The sequence below is a fragment of the Phyllobates terribilis genome, unplaced genomic scaffold (genome assembly GCF_046119375.1).
Source record: "Phyllobates terribilis strain yellow unplaced genomic scaffold, ASM4611937v1 Scaffold_1__5_contigs__length_1240528914, whole genome shotgun sequence".
Taxonomy (NCBI): Eukaryota; Metazoa; Chordata; class Amphibia; order Anura; family Dendrobatidae; genus Phyllobates; species Phyllobates terribilis.
In genome coordinates this window covers 770941017-770959570 of record NW_027362761.1, presented here as the reverse complement: position 1 = coordinate 770959570, position 18554 = coordinate 770941017, and the positions used below count along the sequence as shown (strand labels likewise).

Genomic DNA, 18554 nt, shown 5'->3' with positions numbered 1-18554 from the left:
GATATATCTCTGGAATCAAGGTCTCCAAATTATGCTGCTCTCAGATTAAATGGCAAAACCTGGCGACAAATTCCCCTTAACAAATCACATGCCATTGAAAATGTTAGGGTAAAGTTTGCAACGCCATGGCATGTAACTAGTTAAATATCAATTCAAAGTTTGCTATATCTATGTATCAGATAAGCTACTGTGTATTTGAAAGGCTTTATTAACAGTATTGACTTTAAGTTGAAATTGTGACGCCAGACGGGTGATGGCGTGTTGCAGTGCCAGCGTCACGGGTGAAATATGATACCGGGCCAGTGTTTGACATGTGTGATTTATTTAGAGTATGTACAGTAAGGCACATATTTTAGGCCTCATTTAGATCTATTTTTTGTGTGTATTTTTTGGGTAAAATCTTCCGACATATAAGTTAGCCTTTCCATCGCAGGCATAGAAAGTCATGAAAATCTATTCAGTAGCTCATAATATAGATGGTATAACAGATGACATACAGGAGCGCTGTCACTCACAGGTTATCGGCTAAACAGAGGTAAATAAGAAATTCTTTTGGCCACCTTCTGACTAATGCACCATTATACACACAATTAGCCTGTACAACTGGAGAGTTCCCGGGAAACACGTAGATGTCAACAAAAGACGTAATGTGAATGGGGCCATAGCCTCCAACAAATCCAGCCATTCACTCTTTGCAGTGTACCATATACGTAACCCAGCATATTTGTATAAAGACACTAGATCCTACAAAGTGACTGGTGACTACTGCCACAATAGTGGTCAATTTGACGAATATGTGGGCCTCTTCTACATCTAATGCTTACAGTATAAATAGCATCATGACTCATGCAGTCGTCTCTAGAACATTGTGTGGCTCTGCTTTTGGGCACTTCAGTAGTCTCTCTGTCAAATAATAAGACACCAAAACTTTTAATAAGTTGGATTCCCCATTTAATGATAATTTTCACAATAAAATAATGTTAAAGTCCTTCTCAGTACCAATATGTTGTGGATTATTATTGATACTGCCGTATATCCACAGTGCAATTGCAAAAGATGAATCCGTACGGGTGTACATGACTTTTGGGTGTTTCAAAACTTTGGTCTTTAGAACTGAGTTATGTTAATCACAGAAGTAATTATTTATATGTACTATATTTATTTAGTTCATTTAGTTTATTTTTTCTGGCCATTTCCTTGATACTTTTTTAAGGCCTTACTAAAAAAAATAAAAAAAAAACCCCGAAAAATAAAATGCTTTACTACATATTATCTGATCAGAAGAGGTTGCCAAGGTTGGATATACCAAGGTTACACCTGAATTTTGACCTTCACAATTTTTTTCTCAATATTTCACAGCTAGCTGAATGATGCAGAACAAAACCCTGTGAAATCATCCTCACTTGCTAAGTGCCGTGTTTTATTTTTCACTGAACATGTGCCAAAGACAGTATTTTTTCCAAGTATTATTAATGTCAGTCAGATTTTCTCTACAGAAAACAAGACTATATTTTCCAAAGTGAGAAATAACCTCTGGAAGAACACGGTCCAAACCACTCTATTTGCAATATAAATCCTTTATGGACCCTTACGGTCCTAAAGGACCGTGCCCGATTTCTGTCTTTGAATCAAAGTTGTGCACTGTCTCCCTGTACTGGGCATAGTACAATGGATGTGTATCTTGTATATGCATATGATAGCAGTTTTTACTCGTATACTTTTTGTATTTCTTTGCATTCGCCAGTTATGGATCTTCCACCCTCATTTAAGAGACAGAATAACCTATAACAGCATAAACCATAATGATCCGGAGAATTATTTTCAAATGTCAGTTTGCTTTTTTCATCCAGATTGTAAAATACAAGACCTTTCTATAATCCACAGTAGGACCTCATCACGGCAGCTTTTCCATGTACAGCATTACATTCCCGGAAAAGTCAATGAGGTGTAATTTGCATGTGATGTGTAATATTACAGAAAGCTTGCAGCAGACTGGAATAATTATTTTCCTTGTCAGATCGTAGCTCTAACGAATGTGCCATCCATAATGAACCTATTTGTGACATGGCTATAAAACACTGCAGTGTCTGATCTTAAGGTTGACACATTCCCACTGGAGGGGAACAAAAACATATTCTGCTACTGCAGCTTTAGCTGAAATGTAATGGCTGGCGCAGTCACTTGTTAAGGGTTCTTTCTGCGTTTAATTAAATGTGACCCCTTCTCGCTTTGAAATATTTGCCTTATATTCGTTATTTGAAATACTCATTTCCATAATTTCCTGTAATAAAGACTCAGATTAGTAAAGTGGAATTATATATATATGTATGTGTATATATATATATATATACATGTGTGTGTAAATAAAATATATAAATATATGTAAATGAAAATGCATACATATATGTATCTAATTATATATATGTGTGTGTGCGTATGTGTAATATATTATACATATATTACACATACGCACATACATATATTACACATGCGCAACATACATAGATTACACATGCGCAACATACATATATTACACATGCGCAACATACATATATTACACATACGCACACACATAATATACGTATGTGTAATATATATATATATATATATTTATTATTATATTCTGTATATATGTGTGTCTTCTGAATTACCGGAATTACATAGTTTCTTCTGATTTCTTTGTAGGCTCTGTACAACTCTATCAAGAATGAGAAGTTGGAATGGGCTGCGTAAGTGTCATTTATTTGTTCTTTGTAAAGTCATAACGTTCCTGAATATCTACTGTTCTTTACACTGTATTTTAATGACACATTTGAGTGTATTGCCCCTTTGCATTGTCATTGCATCAATATGACTCCTACATCAGTTTCCCTTTTGTCTCTGATCTTCACCTAGTAGAGTTCTGATGTTAGATGCTCTATCACATGCGCTTTCCATATATTTTTGTTCCTATTCTTCTGCGGTTCTCTACAGTTGTGCACTTTCTTATCCAATGTACATAATTGGTATCTGGTGATGTTATGGATGAGCTTCAGAAGGGATTAAATGGATTAGCACACTGCAAGGCATTATTTATTAATCAATTTTCATATGATATGACGCTCAAGGTTCAGGTTGATTGTTATAGAGGAGTCTTGAAATTACTGGGATTTCTCTTCCTTCCTTTCCCTTCATCCTGTCCTAATTACGGTACATGACCATGTATTGCAGGCTATTATGATCTCATGCTTGGATGTCAGGGTATAGATGGGATTAAAATTTTCAACTGGTTCTCTACCTAAGGATACAGTATTATATCTTCAAGGGAGTGAAAATGTAGAGTGCTGCAGAAAATGATCTTTGCATCTGTAACTAAATAAACTAAATTCCTAATTTACCCGGTATGAATGTGAAATAAATTCGAAAAATGCCAAAAATAAAGAATATACCAAAGTATGCCAACTGAGAACAAAAAGAATCCAAAATACTCCAGTATGTATGTTCTATATAAAACATAACCCGAATTATGTCACCCTCCCCTTTGTTTGACCTTATATATACCCATGAGTTTCAAGGGCCTAGCTTCCCTGTTGTGGACTGAATGAAAATCTGCAGGTAGACTATGAGTTAAAATACATTTTCTTACATTTCTTATATGTTAATTTATTCTTGTTTTTAGTTTGCAGCCTTTTCAGTTCACAAACTGTAGTTTGAAACTGCATTCAAGCAGGTATATAACATGGTTTTGGTTTTCCCTAATAAAATATTGGGCACCGCTATTTACATCTTTTTTTTTTTCCTTGTTCTTATCTATCCCTTTATAGGAAATCTGTCAGCTGGTTTTAATATATAATCTGAGAGGTCGGAGAGCAGAGATCCTGATTCCAATGATGTGTCACGTATTAAGCTGTGTGATGCTGTTTTAATAAAATCCAGTGTTTTATCAGCAAGAGATTATTGCTACAGGACCAGTTATTTTGTGCCTCCTAGTCAACTGCCATGTGTAACCTCGCCCCAACCACTGATAAGCTGCTTTCTTTCAATGAACAGTGTACACAGAAAGCTGCCAATCATTAGTGTGGTTGGGGATATACAGAGCTCCGCATTCTGAGCACAGCTAGATCTGCAGTAGTGAAAACAGGGATTGTATAAAACTAACAGCAAGCAACCCAGCAAGTGACAGATCGCTGGAATCAGGGTCTCATCCCTAGAATCAGGGTCTCATCCCTACACCATGCTGCTTTGAGATTACATAGCAAAAACCTATTGACTGATTGTCTCTAACACTCATAACCAGTCTATTCTCTTAACCTCAAAATGATTCTGTATGGTAGTTATTTTCATAGAATCTATAATATAACCGGAGATGCGTATCTCTGTCTGAAGCCTTTATAGACTGCGCAAGTGCGACACGTCGTCTGGCTCCAGACAGAAGAACGCATGGAGCCATTATAGGTAAGAGGACAGCGCGGTATGGGCTCGCGGGTACTCCGGCACCGCACTCCTCCCCCGGCCACCGGCAGTATAGGACACAGCCGTCCTGGGCACAGGGAAGAAAGGTGAGTATAAGTGTTTCTTTTTTTGTATGTGTGCAGCGTGAAAGGGATGAGGGGTGCCATACATACCAGGATTGTGGGGTTACGGGACCATGCATACCAGGATTGGGTGGTGAGGGGGCCATATATACCAGGATTTGGGGATGAGGGGGGCCACATGTACCAGGATTGGGGGATGACGGGACCATGCATACCAGGATTGAGGGATGAGGGGTACCAAGCATACCAGGATTGGGAGTGAAGGGTACCATACATACTAGGATTGGGGGGTGAGGGGTGCCATGCAGACCAGGATTGGGGGATGAGGGGTACCATACATACCAGGATTGGGAGGTGAGGGGTGCCATGCATACCAGGATTGGGGGATGAGGGGTACCAAGCATACCAGGATTGGGGGATGAGGGGTACCATGCATACCAGGATTGTGGGTTGAGGGGACCATGTATACCAGGATTAGGGGATGAGGGGGGGACCATACATATCAGGATTGGGGGGTGAGGGGACTATGCACACCAGGATGAGGGGTACCACACCTACCAGGATTATGGGGTGAGGGGACCATGTATACCAGGATTGGGGGGTGAGGGGTGCCATGCATACCAGGATTGGGGGGGTGAGGGGTGCCATACATACCAGCAATGGGGATGAGGGTAACCATGCATACCAGAATAGGGATGAGAGGTACCATGCATACCGGAATAGGGATGAGGGGTACCATGCATACCAGAATAGGGATGAGGGGTATCATGCAAACCAGGATAAGGGATAAGGAATGCCATACATACCAGGATTGGGGATGAGGGAGCCATACATACCAGGATGAGGGATTTTGTGCCATGCATACCAGGTTTCTGGGATGAGGAGGCCATACATACAAGAAATGGGATGAGGGGTGCCATATATACCAGGATGAGGGGTACCATACATACCAGAATAGGGATGAGGGGTACCATGCATACCAGGATAGGAATGCGGGGTACCATGCATACCAGGATTGGTGATGAGGGGGCCATGCATACGAGGATTGGGGGATGAGGGGGCCATGCATACCAGGATTGGGGGGTGAGGCGTGCCATACATACCAGGATTGGGGGGTGAGGGGGTGCCATGCATACCAGGATTGGGGGATGAGGGGTACCAAGCATACCAGGATTGGTGAATGAGGGGTACCAATCATACCAGGATTGAGTGATGAGGGGTACCATGCATACCAGGATTGGGGGATAATGGGTACCAAGCATACCAGGATTGGGGGATGAGGGGTACCATTCATACCAGGATTGTGGCGTGAGGGCACCATGCATACCAGGATTGGGGGGTGAGGGGGGGACCATGCATACCAGGATTGGGGGGTGACGGGACCATGCATAGCAGGATGAGGGATGGGGTGCCATGCATACCAGGATGAGGGGTACCATACATACCAGAATAGGGATGAGGGGTACCATGCATACCAGGATAAGGGATGGGGTGCCATGCATACCAGGATTGGGGGATGAGGATTGCCATGCATACCAAGATAGGGATGAGGGGGCCATACATACCAGGATTGGGGATGAGGGAGCCATGCATACCAGGTTTCTGGGATGAGGAGGCCATACATACCCGGATTGGGGGATGAGGGGTGCCATACATACCAGAATTGGTATGAGGGGTGCCATGTATACCAGGATGAGGGTTATTATACATACCAGAATAATGATGCGGGGTACCATGCATACCAGGATGAGGGGTGCCATACATACCAGAATAGGGATGATGGATGCCATGCATACCAGGATTGGGGGATGAGGGGTGCCATACATACTGTAACGGATCTGGGAGGCGGAACCTCTGAGCAACTTATACAAGGGGGCGGTCCTTGTAAGGAAGCGGGTGACGACCAGGGAAGACAGGCAGGCAGTCACAGCAGGTGACCGGGACAGTCTCTGGGTAAACGGGCAGGAGGTCACGGCAAGTGACCGGGACAGTCTCTGGGTAAACGGGCAGGAGGTCACAGCAAGTGACCGGGACAGTCTCTGGGTAAATGGGCAGGAGGTCACAGCAAGTGACCGGGACAGTCTCTGGGTAAACGGGCAGGAGGTCACAGCAAGTGACCGGGACAGTCTCTGGGTAAACGGGCAGGTACGACCTGTGACGGCTAAGCCTCCAGGTAGGCTAGCAGGCAGATGGCAGATGAGTGCTCCCAGGTGAGCAGGCGAGAGTCTCTGGATAAGCAGGTGGTCACAGCATGTGACGGCGGAGCCTCCAGGTAGGCTAACAGGCAGGTAGCAGATGAGCGCTCCCAGGTGAGCGGGCAAGAGTCTCTGGACTGGCAGGTGGTCACGGCACGTGACGGCGGAGCCTCCAGGTAGGCTAACAGGCAGGTAGCAGATGAGCGCTCCCAGGTGAGCGGGCAAGAGTCTCTGGACTGGCAGGTGGTCACGGCACGTGACGGCGGAGCCTCCAGGTAGGCTAACAGGCAGGTAGCAGATGAGCGCTCCTAGGTGAGCGGGCAAGAGTCTCTGGACTGGAAGGTGGTCACAGCACGTGACGGCGGAGCCTCCAGGTAGGCTAACAGGCAGGTAGCAGATGAGCGCTCCCAGGTGAGCGGGCAAGAGTCTCTGGACTGGCAGGTGGTCACAGCACGTGACGGCGGAGCCTCCAGGTAGGCTAACAGGCAGGTAGCAGATGAGTGCTCCCAGGTGAGCGGGTTAGCTGGTCCATAGACAGACTGACAGGAGTCGGAAGGCAGACCGTCGGACCTCAGGCTAGCAAATGGGTAAGCGGATAACAGGCAGGAATCAGACAGCAAACTGGCAGGAAACTGGCAGGTAACTGGAAACGGGACCTGAGGGCTGAAGCAGAGTAGTGAACAGTGCAACAACATTGCTCGGGCACCTCCATTTTGGAGGAGGTGCCTTATATATGGAGGGATCCTCCGGCCATTGGCCGGGGACTCCTTAGGGCGACGCGCGCGGCCCCTTTAAGAGAGGGAGAGCGCACGCGCGCGCGCCCTAAGCACAGTGACCGGGGGAGAGCGGGCGCTGCAAGCAGAGCGGGAGGAAGCCGCCGGGCACGGAGCAGAGAGGTGAGGGGAACAGCGTCCCTGCCTAGCAGGAGGCAGGGACGCCGACGCTACAGTACCCCCCCCTTTAGGCCCCCCCTTTTTTAGGCCAGACAGAAATTTAGCAAGGATGAGAGGGGCATGGATGTTCTCCCGGGGCTCCCATGTTCTCTCCTCAGGACCAAACCCCTTCCAATCCACTAGAAAAAAGGTCTTTCCTCTTACCCTTTTGGTGGCCAGAATGTTCTCTACCTCAAACTCGTCTTCAGCAGAAACCGGAGCAGGAGGCGTACCTGTAGACTTGGAAAAGGAGTTAAGTACCACGGGTTTGAGAAGAGATACATGGAAGGAGTTAGGGATCCGTAAGTTGGCCGTGAGTTTCAATTTATAGGCCACCGGGTTGATCTGTTTGATAACCTCCAGTGGGCCGATGAACCGAGGCCCTAACTTATAGGAAGGAATCTTGAGCCGGACATATTTGGATGAAAGCCAGACTTTATCTCCGGGACGAAATTGTGGGGAATCCAGGCGTTTTTTGTCGGCGTGTCTCTTCATCCGCTCGGACGACTGAAGGAGTGCGGATCGGGTACTCTCCCAAATGGAGGAAAATTTGCTAACGAGAGATTCCGTGGCCGGGTTGTCCACAGAGGTGGAGACAGGAAAAGGGATCCGAGGATGCTGACCGAAGATTACAAAAAACGGGGATTTAGAAGAAGATTCGCTCTCGTGATTGTTGTAAGAGAACTCGGCCCATGGTAGGAGATCCACCCAGTCTGAATGGTGGGCATTAACGAAGTGCCGGAGGTAACTGGTCAAATTCTGATTGATCCGCTCCACTTGACCATTGGACTGTGGGTGGTAAGCAGAGGAGAAGTCCAGGGTGACGTCGAGCAGTTTACATGTGGCTCTCCAGAAGCGTGAGGTGAACTGAACCCCACGATCCGACACGATGTGGAGAGGCAGACCATGGAGACGGAAGATGTGGCGGATAAAGTCTTTAGCTAGCTCGGGAGCAGACGGGAGGCCTGGCGGGGGAATAAAATGAGCCATTTTGGAAAAGCGGTCAGCGACCACCCAAATGACCGTACAACCGGCAGAGACGGGGAGATCTGTTATGAAGTCCATAACTATATGTTGCCACGGGGCAGCAGGCACAGGCAGAGGAAAAAGGCGGCCGGCAGGCAGGTGTCTCGGAACTTTGTTGCGGGCGCAGGACACACAGGCAGAAACAAAGTCAATTACATCCTTGTGCAGGGTAGGCCACCAGTAGTGCTGGGTAATAACCTGGAGGGTCTTTTTCTGACCGGCGTGCCCAGCTATCTTAGACGAGTGACCCCAGTGTAGAATCTTCTCCCGATCGGACTCCGTTACGAACGTCTTACCGGGAGGGAGACGATTTAGGCCCACGGGGGCTACCTGCATTACTCTGGCGGGATCGATGATGTGTTTAGGCTCCTCCTCAAGATCAGACACCAGAAAGGATCGGGACAGGGCGTCAGCTTTGATGTTTTTGTCAGCCGGACGAAAATGAAGAATGAAATCAAAGCGGGCAAAGAACAAAGACCACCGGGCTTGGCGCGGGTTAAGTCTCTGGGCGCTCTGGAGATATGCCAAGTTCTTGTGGTCAGTGTAAATTATTACCGGGTGGAGAGCCCCCTCGAGCAGGTAACGCCACTCCTCCAGTGCCATCTTAATGGCCAACAATTCTCGGTCTCCTATAGAATAATTGCGCTCAGAAGAGGAGAAAAGTTTGGAGAAAAAAACGCAGGTTACCTTTCTTCCGGAAGAAGATTTTTGGGTAAGTACCGCCCCAGCTCCGGAGGAGGAGGCGTCAACTTCTAGGAAGAATTGTTTGTTGCCGTCCGGACGATGCAGCACCGAGGCGGAGAGGAAGGCCTGTTTTAAGGAAAGAAATGCCTCCTCTGCTTCGGGCGGCCATTCTCTGGGGTTCGTACCTTTACGGGTGAGAGCAGAGATAGGGGCGCTCCGGGAAGAGAAGTGCGGTATGAACAGGCGGTAATAGTTGGCGAAGCCCAGGAACCGCTGAATAGCCTTCAACCTCTCTGGTCGGGGCCACTTCTGGATGGCAGACAGTTTCTCAGGATCCATTTGTAGACCTGTCTGAGAGATTATGTAGCCCAGAAATGGAAGAGAGGTCTGCTCAAAGATGCACTTCTCATATTTAGCATAGAGGTGGTTCTGCCTGAGCCTGAGCAGGACCTGACGAACGTCCCTCCGGTGAGTAGGAAGATCCGGAGAGAAGACCAAGATATCGTCCAGGTACACCACCACGCAGGAGTAGAGAAGATCACGGAAGATGTCATTGACCAACTCTTGAAAGACGGCAGGAGCGTTACAGAGACCGAAGGGCATCACAAGGTACTCATAGTGGCCGTCCCGGGTATTGAATGCCGTCTTCTACTCATCCCCCTGACGGATACGAACCAGGTTATACGCCCCACGGAGATCCAGTTTGGTGAAGATTCTAGCCCCCCTCAGACGGTCAAATAATTCAGGAATAAGCGGAAGGGGGTATTTATTCTTCACAGTAATCTGGTTTAGGCCTCTATAGTCTATACATGGACGGAGTGAGCCGTCCTTCTTTTTGACAAAGAAGAAGCCTGCTCCCGCCGGGGAGGTAGATTTCCGGATAAATCCCCGGGCCAGGTTCTCCTCAATATATTCAGACATGGACCGGGTTTCAGCAGCGGACAAAGGGTAGATTCGCCCACGGGGAGGAGTAGAGCCGGGCATCAGGTCGATTGGGCAGTCGTATGGTCTATGAGGAGGTAAAGTCTCTGCCTCTTTTTTATTGAAGACATCCGCATAAGACCAATAGGGAACCAGAAGACCGGGCAGATTGGCTGGGGTAGGAGAAGGATGGGCAGGACGAACGGGAACTAGACAAGTCTTATGGCAGTCCTGTCCCCAGCGAAGGACCTCTCCGGTCTGCCAGTCAAGCACGGGTGCATGTCTCTGGAGCCAAGGCAGGCCAAGCAATAGTGCGTGAGAGAGTCCAGGCAGAACATGAAAGGAGATGCTCTCAGAATGCAGCATTCCCACCTGTAGAGTCAGAGATTCGGTGATGAGTTGGATGGGATGTGGTAAGAGACCCCCATCCATGGCGGCGACAGATAAAGGTACGGCCAGAGGTTTGGTGGGAATGTGGTATTTTTCTACCAGGGATTGAGAGATGAGATTTCCAGCAGCTCCAGAGTCAAGTTGAGCCAGTTCAAAATAGCGGTTCTCTCCGCAGAAGATAGAAACAGACAGCATCAGGAATGGAGAGGGTTTACTTTTGTCTAGGGCGACCTCTCTGAGCGATCCTAGACACAGGCGTTTCCCGACCTCTCAGGGCAGGAACGGATCCGGTGCTCCTTACTGCCACAGTAGAAACAGCTCCCCTCGGCACGACGTAAGTCTTGACGGGTCTTGACCATCTTGGTCTGGTCGACCTGCATAGGCTCAGGTGAGTGTGCCTGGGGAGTAACAGAGGGATTGACGGGTCTCTGGTAGGTAGGGACAAGACGTGGAATCCTCCTCTCACAGGTGACCTCCCTAGCGCGCTCCTGGAACCGGATGTCAATCCGGGTGGCAAGTGTAATCAAGTCATCGAGAGTGGTAGGAATGTCCCGACTGGCGAGTTCATCTTCAATACGGCCGGACAGACCCTCCCAGAAGACGGACACCAGGGCGTCGTTATCCCAGGCCAGCTCCGAAGCAAGGGTACGGAACCGTATGGCATATTGGCCCACGGTGAGACTCCCTTGACGGAGGCGTAGCAGAGATGAGGCGGATGAGGTCTTCCGTCCGGGTTTGTCGAAGACCTTCCGGAAAGCCGTGAGAAAGGCTGGCAGGTCGGACACCAGAGGGTCTCCTCTCTCCCATAGAGGATTTAGCCAAGCCAGTGGATCTCCCGTGAGATGGGACATGATGAAGGCTACTTTGGCCCGGTCGGAATTAAACTGGTGGGACTGGTGTTCAAAGTGCAGGGTGCACTGGTTAATGAAGCCCCGAGCTTGAGCGGAGTCGCCTCCGAAGCGAGGAGGTGCAGAAAGCCGGATTCCAGAGCAGGATACTATGGTATTGGTGGGCAGCGGAGCAGCCGGGCTGCGAGTCATGACACTAGCGGTGGTTGCTGGTGGGGCAGTCAAAGTGTCCAGGCGAGTATTGACATTCCGCAGGTGACCCAGGATGGACTCCTGTTGGGACCTCTGTCGGGACAGTTCATGACAAAGGTCCGAGAGCGAGGGAGCTTGGGTGCCACCGGGTTCCATGGCCCGAGCAAACTGTAACGGATCTGGGAGGCGGAACCTCTGAGCAACTTATACAAGGGGGCGGTCCTTGTAAGGAAGCGGGTGGCGACCAGGGAAGACAGGCAGGCAGTCACAGCAGGTGACCGGGACAGTCTCTGGGTAAACGGGCAGGAGGTCACGGCAAGTGACCGGGACAGTCTCTGGGTAAACTGGCAGGTACGACCTGTGACGGCTAAGCCTCCAGGTAGGCTAGCAGGCAGATGGCAGATGAGTGCTCCCAGGTGAGCAGGCGAGAGTCTCTGGATAAGCAGGTGGTCACAGCATGTGACGGCAGAGCCTCCAGGTAGGCTAACAGGCAGGTAGCAGATGAGCGCTCCCAGGTGAGCGGGCAAGAGTCTCTGGACTGGCAGGTGGTCACGGCACGTGACGGCGGAGCCTCCAGGTAGGCTAACAGGCAGGTAGCAGATGAGCGCTCCCAGGTGAGCGGGCAAGAGTCTCTGGACTGGCAGGTGGTCACAGCACGTGACGGCGGAGCCTCCAGGTAGGCTAACAGGCAGGTAGCAGATGAGCGCTCCTAGGTGAGCGGGCAAGAGTCTCTGGACTGGAAGGTGGTCACAGCACGTGACGGCGGAGCCTCCAGGTAGGCTAACAGGCAGGTAGCAGATGAGCGCTCCCAGGTGAGCGGGCAAGAGTCTCTGGACTGGCAGGTGGTCACAGCACGTGACGGCGGAGCCTCCAGGTAGGCTAACAGGCAGGTAGCAGATGAGTGCTCCCAGGTGAGCGGGTTAGCTGGTCCATAGACAGACTGACAGGAGTCGGAAGGCAGACCGTCGGACCTCAGGCTAGCAAATGGGTAAGCGGATAACAGGCAGGAATCAGACAGCAAACTGGCAGGAAACTGGCAGGTAACTGGAAACGGGACCTGAGGGCTGAAGCAGAGTAGTGAACAGTGCAACAACATTGCTCGGGCACCTCCTTATATATGGAGGGATCCTCCGGCCATTGGCCGGGGACTCCTTAGGGCGACGCGCGCGGCCCTTTTAAGAGAGGGGGAGCGCGTGCGCGCGCGCCCTAAGCACAGTGACCGGGGGAGAGCGGGCGCTGCAAGCAGAGCGGGAGGAAGCCGCCGGGCACGGAGCAGAGAGGTGAGGGGAACAGCGTCCCTGCCTAGCAGGAGGCAGGGACACCGACGCTACACATACCAGAATAGGGATGAGGGGGCACCATGCATACCAGGATGAGGGATGGGGTGCCATGCATACCAGGATGAGGGACGGGGTGCCATGCATACCAGGATGAGGGGTACCATACATACCAGGATAGGGATGATTGGTACCATACATACCAGGATGAGGGATTGGGTACCATACATACCAAGATTGGGGATAAGGGGTGCCATACATACCAGAATTGGGATGAGATGTGCCATGTATGCCAAATTTGGGATGAGGGGGCCATGCATACCAGGATTTCGATGAGGGGTGCAATGTGTACCAGATTTGGAATGAGGAATGCCATGCTTACCAGGATTGGGGTTGAGGAGTGCCATGCATACCAGGATTGTGAATGAGGGGTGCCATGCATACCAGGATGAGAGATGGGGTGCCATGCATACCAGGATTGAGATGAGGAGTGCAATGTATACCAGATTTGGAATGAGGGGTGCCATGCATACCAGGATTGGGGATGAAGAGTGCCATGCATACCAGGATTGGGGATGAGGGAGCCATGCATACCAGGATTGGGGGATGAGGGTGCCATGCATACCAGGATTGGGGATGAGGGGTGCCATGTATACCAGGATTGGGGATTAGGGGTGCCATGCATACCAGGATTGGGGATGAGGAGTGCCATGCATATCAGGATTGGGGATGAGGGGTGCCATGCATACCAGGATAGGGATGAGGGGTTCCGTGCATACCAGGATAGGAATGAGGAGTGCCATGCATACCAGGATTCGGATGAGGGACCATGCATACTAGAATAGGGATGAGGAGTACCATGTATACCAGGATAGGGATGAGGGGTACCATCCATACCAGGATGAGGGTACCATCCATACTAGGATGAGGGGTACCATACATACCAGGATAGGGATGATGGATGGGGTACCGTGCATACCAGGATAGGGATGAGGGAGCCATGCATACCAGGATAGGATGGTGGGGACAGGATGGGGCAACACAAATACCAGGAGGGGGGCAGCACATACCTTAGCATGGGAGACCATATACCAATAAAAATGCTCGCCACCCGGGCGTAGAATGGGTTCAATAGCTAGTCATAGAACGTTAAAGTTGGAAGGGACCTCCAGGGTCATTGTGTCCAGCCTCCCTGCTGGCTCTGGTTAATTACTGTATTCTTATCCAAGTACTTACATACACTCTGTTTTCACCAAACCTCTTCTTTAAAAGTGTAGTGCCGGCGTCCCTGCCCTCTGCTAGGCAGGGACGCTGTTCCCCTCACCGCTCTGCTCCGTGCCCGGCGTCCCTCTCCCGCTCTGCTGGCAGCGCGCGCTCCTTCCCGGCCACTGTGCTTAGGGCGCGCGCGCGCGCCCTCCCTCCCTCTTAAAGGGGCCGCGCGCGCCGTCCTAAGGAGTCCCCGGCCAATGGCCGGAGGACTTTACCATATATAAGGCACCTCCTCCAAAATGGAGGTGCCCGAGCAATGTTGTTGCACCGTTCTACTCTGCTTCAGCCCTCAGGTCCCGTTGCCAGTTACCTGCCAGTTACCTGCCAGTTTCCTGCCAGCTTGCTGTCCTAATCCTGCCTGATTTCCTGTTACCTGCCTGCCTGCCTGAGGTCCGACGGTCTGCCTTACAACTCCGGTCAGTCTGTCTAAGGACCAACTTGCCCGCTCACCTGGGAGCGCACATCAGCTACCTGCCTGCTTGCCTGAGGTCCGACGGTCTGCCTTACAACTCCGGTCAGTCTGTCTATGGACCAGCTTGCCCGCTCACCTGGGAGCGCTTCTCCGCTACCTGCCTGCTTGCCTGCCCGGAGGCTCCGCTGTCACGTGCTGTGACCACCAGCTATTCCAGACTCTTGCCCGCTCACCTGGGAGCGCTTCTCCGCTACCTGCCTGCTTGCCTACCTGGAGGCTCCGCCGTCACGTGCTGTGACCACCTGCTATTCCAGAGACTCTCGCTTGCTCACCTGGGAGCACACATCCTCCATCTGCCTTGCTAGCCTACCTGGAGGTTCAGCCATCACAGGTCGTACCTACCCTTTACCTAGAGACTGCCCCGGTCACTTGCCGTGACCTCCAGCCCGTTCTTCCAGAGACTGCCCCGGTCACTTGCCGTGACCTCCAGCCCGTTCTTCCAGAGACTGCCCTGATCACTTGCCGTGACCTCCTGCCCGTACACCCAGAGACTGTCCCAGTCACCTGCTGTGACTGCCTGCCTGGTCGCCACCCGCTCCCTTACAAGGACCGCTCCCTTGTATAGTAGCCCAGAGGTTCCGCCTCCCAGACCCGTTACAGTTTGCTCGGGCCATGGAACCCGGTGGCACCCAAGCTCCCTCGCTCTCGGACCTGTGTCATGAACTGTCCCGTCAAAGGTCCCAACAGGAGTCCATCCTGGGTCACCTGCGGAATGTCAATACTCGCCTGGACACTCTGACTGCTCCACCAACAACCTCCGCCAGTGCCATGTCTCGCAATCCGGCAGCTCCGCTGTCCACTAACACCATGATATCCTACCCCGGACCTCGGCTTTCTGCACCTCCTCGCTTCGGAGGCGACTCAGCCCAGGCTCGGGGCTTCATAAATCAGTGCACCCTGCACTTTGAACTATTGTCCCACCAGTTTAACTCCGACCGAGCCAAAATTGCATTCATCATGTCCCATCTCACCGGGGAGGCCCTGGCCTGGCTAAATCCTCTATGGGAGAGAGGAGACCCCCTGGTGTCCAACTTGCCTGCTTTTCTCACGGCTTTCCGGAAAGTCTTCGACGAACCCGGACGGAAGACCTCATCCGCATCATCGTTGCTACGCCTCCGTCAGGAAAGTCTCACCGTGGGCCAATATGCCATACGGTTCCGTACCCTTGCCTCGGAGCTGGCCTGGGATAACGACGCTCTGGTTTCCGTCTTCTGGGAGGGTCTGTCCGGCCGTATTAAAGATGAACTTGCCGGTCGGGACATTCCTACCACTCTCGATGACTTAATAACTCTTGCCACCCGGATTGACCTACGGTTCCAGGAGCGTGCCAGAGAGGTCACCCGTGAGAGGAGGTTACCACGTCTAGCTCCTACTTTTCAGAAACCCATCACTCCTTCTGTCTCTAACCAGGTACTCCCTCCTGAGCCTATGCAGGTCGACCAGACCAAGATGGTCAAGACCCGTCAGGACTTACGCCGTGCCGAGGGGACCTGCTTCTACTGTGGCAGTAAGGAGCACCGGATCCGTGCCTGCCCGGAGAGGTCGGGAAACGCCTGTGTCTAGGTTCGCTCAGAGAGGTCCACCTAGACAAGAATGAATCCTCTCCATCCCTGCTGTTGTCAGTTTCAATCGTCTACGGGGAGAACCGTTATTTCGAACTAGCCCAACTGGACTCTGGAGCAGCCGGGAATCTTATTTCACAGTCCCTGGTAGAGAAATACCGCATCCCCACCAAACCTCTGGCTGTACCCTTGTCTGTTGCTGCCGTGGATGGGGGGCTCTTACCACGCCCCATCCAACTCATCACCGAATCCATTACTCTGCAGGTAGGAATGCTGCATTCTGAAAGTATCTCCTTCCATGTTCTGCCTGGACTCTCTCACGCCCTCTTGCTAGGCCTACCTTGGCTCCAGAAACATGCACCCGTTCTTGACTGGCAGACTGGAGAAGTCCTTCGCTGGGGACAGGGCTGCCATAAGACCTGTCTGGTTCCCGTTCATCCCGTCCGTCCTTCTCCTACCCCAGCTAATCTACCTGGACTACCGATTCCTTATTGGTCTTATGCCGATGTCTTTAATAAAAAGGAGGCAGAGACACTACCCCCTCATAGACCATACGACTGCCCTATCGACCTGTTACCTGGTACTTCTCCTCCCCGTGGGCGTATTTATCCATTATCCGCTGCTGAGACCCGGTCGATGTCCGAATATATTGAGGAGAATCTGGCCAGGGGATTCATCCGGAAATCTACCTCCCCGGCGGGAGCAGGCTTCTTTTTCGTCAAAAAGAAGGATGGCTCTCTCCGTCCCTGTATAGACTATAGAGGCCTTAACCAGATCACGGTGAAGAATAAGTACCCCCTTCCGCTCATTCCGGAGTTATTTGATCGTCTGAGGGGGGCTAGAATCTTCACCAAACTGGACCTCCGTGGGGCGTACAACCTGGTTCGTATCCGTCAGGGGGATGAATGGAAGACGGCATTCAACACCCGGGACGGCCACTATGAATATCTGGTTATGCCCTTTGGCCTCTGTAACGCTCCTGCCATCTTTCAAGAGTTGGTCAATGACATCTTCCGGGACCTTCTCTACTCCTGCGTAGTGGTGTACCTGGACGACATCTTGGTCTTCTCTCCGGATCTCCAGACTCACCGGAGGGATGTTCGTCAGGTCCTGCTCAGGCTCAGGCAGAACCATCTCTACGCTAAATATGAGAAGTGCCTCTTTGAGCAGACCTCGCTTCCGTTTCTGGGCTACATTATCTCTCAGACCGGCCTACAAATGGATCCTGAGAAACTGTCTGCCATCGAGAAATGGCCCCGACCAGAGGGGTTGAAGGCTATTCAACGGTTCCTGGGCTTCGCCAACTATTACCGCCTCTTCATCCCGCACTTCTCTTCCCGGACTGCCCCAATTTCCGCGCTCACCCGTAAGGGTACTAATCCCAAAGAGTGGCCGCCCGAAGCAGAGGAGGCCTTTCTTTCCCTAAAACAGGCCTTCTCTTCCGCCCCGGTGCTGCATCGCCCGGACGGCAACAAGCAGTTCTTCCTGGAAGTTGACGCCTCCTCCTCTGGAGCCGGAGCGGTACTTACTCAAAAATCATCTTCCGGGAGAATGGTAACTTGTGGCTTCTTCTCCAAACTCTTCTCCTCTTCTGAGCGCAACTATTCCATAGGAGACCGAGAGTTATTGGCCATCAAGCTGGCGTTGGAGGAGTGGCGTTACCTACTCGAGGGGGCTCTTCATCCGGTAATAATTTACACTGACCACAAGAACTTGGCTTACCTCCAGCATGCCCAGAGACTTAACCCGCGCCAAGCCCGGTGGTCCTTGTTTTTTGCTCGCTTTGATTTTGTTCTTCATTTTCGCCCGGCTGACAAAAACGTCAAAGCAGACGCCTTGTCCCGATCCTTTCTGGTGTCCAATCTCGAGGAAGAACCTAAACATATCATCGATCCCGCCAGAGTAATGCAGGTGGCTCCCGTGAGTCTAAATCGTCTCCCTCCCGGTAAGACGTTTGTTTCAGTACCTGATCGGGAGAAGATCCTACACTGGGGCCATTCGTCTAAACTAGCTGGCCACGCCGGTCAGAAAAAGACCCTCCAGCTTATTGCCCGGCACTATTGGTGGCCTACCCTGCACAAGGACATAATAGACTTTGTTTCTGCCTGTGTGTCCTGCGCCCGCAACAAAGTCCCGAGACATCTGCCAGCCGGACGCCTCCTTCCGCTTCCTGTACCTGCTGCCCCCTGGCAGCATATAGCAATGGACTTTATAACTGATCTCCCCGTCTCTGCCGGTTGTACGGTCATTTGGGTGGTCGCTGACCGCTTTT

General features: G+C 51.0%; 1 protein-coding gene across 6 annotated transcripts in view; it reads left to right on the top strand.

Moving 5' to 3' along the window:
- PSD3 (pleckstrin and Sec7 domain containing 3) overlaps positions 1-18554 on the top strand; it is a 902747-nt gene that overhangs the window by 747786 nt on the left and 136407 nt on the right. For all 6 annotated transcript variants that reach the window (XM_073636968.1, XM_073636969.1, XM_073636970.1 and 3 more), the window contains one exon: positions 2686-2729. In XM_073636968.1, the coding sequence (XP_073493069.1) occupies positions 2686-2729 (44 nt within the window). The remainder of the gene's footprint in view (positions 1-2685; positions 2730-18554) is intronic.